This window comes from Limulus polyphemus, unplaced genomic scaffold (genome assembly GCF_000517525.1).
Source record: "Limulus polyphemus unplaced genomic scaffold, Limulus_polyphemus-2.1.2 Scaffold1809, whole genome shotgun sequence".
Classification (NCBI taxonomy): Eukaryota; Metazoa; Arthropoda; class Merostomata; order Xiphosura; family Limulidae; genus Limulus; species Limulus polyphemus.
Genome location: NW_013667419.1, coordinates 95975 through 100835, shown reverse-complemented (window position 1 = coordinate 100835; position 4861 = coordinate 95975). Strand labels below are relative to the sequence as shown.

Genomic DNA, 4861 nt, shown 5'->3' with positions numbered 1-4861 from the left:
GTTACGGAAAGTTAATTAACAAACGGAGACGTAACACCGGAATTACCATTACAAAGAATGGTGAATCCTGTGTGAGTTATCGGATGTCCAGTTTCATGTCTGTAGTTCCGGATTGCCGAATTGGGTGGACTTTAAAAAATGTTACCTAACCTCAGTGATATTCCCATGTGCTGGTGGATGGGAACAGTAAAATGTTGTTTAGTTTTTCCGATATAGGCGGCCTTGCAGTCACCACATGTGTATTTATGTACAACCCAGGAGTGAAGAGAGAAAGGTAGACTATCCTTTGTGTTAAAGAAATGTTTTAACATCAAGGATGGTTTGAAAATGATGTTAAGTTTGACTTGTGGGTATAATTTCCTTATTAATGGTCTAAGTTGTTAAGATAGTATGTCACTTTGTTGTCTTACGTAAGGGATGGTCAATGAAACTGGGCATTTATCAACTGTGAACATTTTTATGGGAATTTTAAATCTTTTGTTAAAAATATCCTGGTTATATTTAATCAGGCTTTTAATCATTTTCTTAGGGTATCCATTACACAATAATATTTCACGAATAAAACCAGTCTCCAGTGTAAAATGAAATAAGATGAATAGATTTTAAAGGCTCGAGTCAGTAGACATGTTACCAGGTTGATCTTATATTCTACAGGAATGAAACTATCAAAGGGGGCAAGATGTTCCGTGAAAGATTTCTTTCGATATATTGACATTAAAAAACTTTGAACATTTTGAGTAATTAACACATCTAGTAAAGGCAGAGTATTCTTTTCTTCAAATTTCATAGGTAAAACTGTATAGACGAGTATTGCGAGTTTAAATACTCAAGAAACTGTTGAACTTCAACCTTTGATTGAAAATGACGAAAGTATAATCAATGTACCGTTTGTAAAATATTGATTTGAATTACTCTAGGCAGTTGTTCAACCAAAATTTATACAAAATAAAATAAAAATAAATAATAATAGAAACAAAACAAAAAGTAAAGGTTTTAATCTTATTTCTTCGTCCTCATAGATACTGTTTGTAAATATTCAATAATATTGTTAGTTAATTTTATTGTTGTTCCCGCTTCACGCGATGAGAACATTATTTTAAACTTACCCTAAAGGTGGCGACGAAACTAATGGTTTTAGTGAGTAAAACTATACTGTACAATATTATTATTTATATTAGTTTTAAGGGTGAAATGATTAAATACTGTTTTTTTATACCACACATAAATTAATTGCGTATGAAATTAATATCCTGAGTAATAATTTAACGTCATAAAAAAATAAAACCAATTCATACTTTCAAGTATAACGTAATATTAGAGTACTAGTATACCGTATACTACTAGTACAGAATCATTTGTAAAGTAATTTTGAGCAATTATTTATAAATATGTCATTTTTATGTAATGGTCATTACAGATAAAGGTGTAATAATGTTTATATATTTGTTACTTAAATACAGACATTTTATAAATGTAACTGTCACTACTCCTTTAAGTATGATGTTTAATTGTTGATGTTACCTGCAGCTATGGAGCCTAGAATGAAAGGTATCCACTTAATCCTAATTTGTATTGCTCTTTTAAGGTGTCTTTTTGTTGTTGTTGTAGTTTGAGTACATGAAGCCTTTTACTTGGACAAGAATTGGTGAAATCCATACGAGCATATTATTGCCTGGATGTAGAACTTAAATGGCACTAAAAAGCCATGTGTTGAATGTCATTCAGTTACTCACACACACACACAGAATAATCAAAGAAAAATCATTCCCAACTCTTTTATAAAAAAAAACAACAACTCTGTATCAGCATATTAAAAAACTTAATATAGATTGCAACCAACTCAGTAGTGTGACTGAATAAAAGGATCTTGTCATAGTGATGGATAAGTCTCAAACTATTGATGCAGTGCTCTGTTGCTAGTAGTAAAGCCAACATAATTTATAGACATACTAATTACAAGTCAAAAGAGATTATTATGTAAAGTACTAGTTAAGCTTCACTTAGAATACTGAGTACAATTTTGGTTTCCTTACCTAAGGAATTATATTGACTTATTGGAAAAGACTCAGAGAAGGGTTATTAGAATGATTCCAGGAATGGAAGGGTTATCTTACAGGAAATATTAAGTTCTCTAAAGATGTTTTCTTTTGAGACGAGAAAGGTAAGGGGTGATCTTATTGAAACTTACAAGATTCTCTGGGGAATGGCCTCTGATTTGTTTGTGCTATAATCAATCTGAAGATAATAGGATGAGAGAACAGAAGTTTAAGATTTTGAAAATAATGGCTAGACTCCAATTAAGACAGTTTTCTTTTTCTAACAGGGTTATTGACTTGTAGAATGAGTTGCAGCAGCATTAGTGGAGATCAGCACTTTACTTGAGGAATCCAGTATTTCTTAAAAATAAAGGGTGGTTATGTAAGGATAGCACTGAAGGACGAAATGGCCCATTGTTGTCCATGGGTTATATTAATCCCTTTCTTGATTTTTAAGAACAAGCCTAACTCGATCTAAAAGCAACTTATTTAAAAAAAATCCAACTCTGTCCCACATCATTTTTTTATTCATTTTCCTTATTCACTGGTGATATATCTAGTCTCATGGTCTCAGAATTGGCTTTCTGAAAATTAGGAATTAAATTTTCATTTCTTTTTATCTCAGTATGTAGCAAAACATCAAAATTACTATTTTAATGATCATTCTTTCCTTTATGTTCCTATACTTCTACTCTTGTAACCTATATCAATTTAGCATCTTGACTACCATTTTTTATGTCTTCAATCCTAACAAGCTGCAGTTCATCCTTTATATAAGGAGCCATTCTACTGGCACTTTCCAAAGGTTTATCATTACTAAATAACTTTTAACATGGAGTTTCAAAATAATTCCTATTCTCATTATTCTCCAAATCTAACCAAGTTTCAGTAATTTCCATTATATCATACTCTCCCATTTCAACTAAAGCACTTAACTCATCTCGTTTGTTCCGACTGCTCTTAATTAGAATGATGGCAACTAAATTTATTCCTTTCCCAAACTCCTCTTTTTCCATAGCTAATCTATCTATTTGTTTATTTCCAATTTCCCTCACCTCTATGCAAGTTGAGTTTAAACTGTATGTTTAGAGCTTTCCCAACCATCCTACTGTCTAATATGTTAAAGTGGAGTCCATTTCTAGCATGTAGTTCACCCTTACTATGAAAATTATTTTATAGGTCTTGCCAGTCCACCTTTTGCTCTAAGCATATCTCTGATAATCTTTCTTTTAAGCCCTGGATCCTGCTAAGTAATTATTTCCCACATATAGGCTGATGGAGCATACCCAAAAATGCCATGTTATTTCTATTCTAAAATCTCTAAGTGAGTATTTTATACTTTTTAAGCAGCTCTTATGATATACAATTTAAAACATCATTCACTTTCACAAGAGGGGATGTTTCTTGTACCAGCAATTAAACTGTCAACAGATTTTATAAATGTCCTATACCTTAGCACCCAACAAACAAATTCTGGCCTTAGTATTTCTGTTCTTCCCACTGCAGATAACTTTATTCGTATAGTTAATGGGTAATCCTCCACCACATAAACTTCCTGAATATCATTGCAAGCGGTCTAGTAGATAATGATACCTGAATGCTAAATTAACTTGTCTTTTTAGCCAACTTTTTTTTACTACTGTGTAACTTTCAAATCAAGCACTCACATTCTCATCCCCCCCAAAGTAATATTTACCTTAACTCTATCCAATTCTTTTTCTTGCTTCCTTAGATTTTTGCTCCCAACCTACAGTTTCACCTTTTAATAGCACAGTCTTTCCCAAATCTATCTCCAAGTTATACACAAGTGAAAATTAAAAAAATGTTTGTTTGCATGTTAGTATTCATTGCACTTTTTTTAGTTCTGTAGCCTTTTGGGATTTTTTTTATTTAATTGTGATATGGAGTACCTTTTCTAGTCTTAACTGTTCTTGACACTTTTTGAATTCTGTTCAAAGAATAATAATTGTTTTATTTATAAGCTAAATGGTATGTACAATGATAGATATTTGTGATGTTAAGTGTTTTGTGTTCAGGGAAAAATGAATTGCTTTTGTGTAAAACGTGAATAATAGATTTGTTGGTAGCTCTTGATATATTAAATATGTTTTGTGATCATGGAATATTGAACTGCTTTAATTTATAAAATGAATTATTAGTACAGTGATTCTTTTGAATGTTTTGAACTAAAATTTGTAACTTGTATCTCAATTCTTCTGTCATAGTTCTGAACATTTCTTATAGGTTATCAGAAATTTTCAAGAAAGCTAAGGATGTCAAGTAAAAATAAAGGTTTGCACTTTCTTATAATTTATTAAGTAGTGTGTGTTGTTTCATGTTAAACCTTGCTTCAATTTTATTTAACCCTTTGAACATCTTATTGCATTTCAAGGCTATTTGACCTGACACTGGCTTTTATAATGTTATGATACAATTTTATATATCTTTGAGTTTATTATAATGAGAGTTTATATTATTTTCTAATATTTAACAATCAAGAGCAAAAGCTAACTGAAGGAAAAAATCTATATACTACTAAAACTCTGAAATTGTTTGTTTGTTTGCTTGACTGTAATTAAATACAGCAAAAATGGTGCACAATAGCACCATATTTGTAATGAAATGAAAATAGAAGCAGAATAAAATAAGTTTTGTTAAAATCGGGCCAAGGGTTACTGAATTAGCCCCGTTTTTCGGGTCACTTTTATGAAAATTTCTAGATGAATTTAGGTGCACTAGATGGCGCCACATATCAGGTTATCTATCTATCTATTCATTTTCTACCTGATGAATCACTTTAAAATATCTTCGATACAACAATACAT

General features: G+C 31.1%; 1 protein-coding gene across 4 annotated transcripts in view; it reads left to right on the top strand.

The window, feature by feature from the left end:
* Positions 1–1072: 1072 nt before the first annotated feature.
* LOC106465005 (protein phosphatase 1 regulatory subunit 7-like) overlaps positions 1073–4861 on the top strand; it is a 40184-nt gene continuing 36395 nt past the window's right edge. The window contains exons 1-2 of one of the 4 annotated variants that reach the window (XM_022392828.1): positions 1073–1137; positions 4281–4328. In XM_022392828.1, coding sequence (XP_022248536.1) covers positions 4310–4328 — 19 coding nt within the window. In that variant the 5' untranslated portion in view covers positions 1073–1137; positions 4281–4309. Of the gene's footprint in view, positions 1138–1514; positions 1549–2399; positions 2419–3273; positions 3361–4280; positions 4329–4861 lie in introns of those variants that run through there. The other 3 variants (XM_022392827.1, XM_022392829.1, XM_022392826.1) reach the window with 3 other exon arrangements.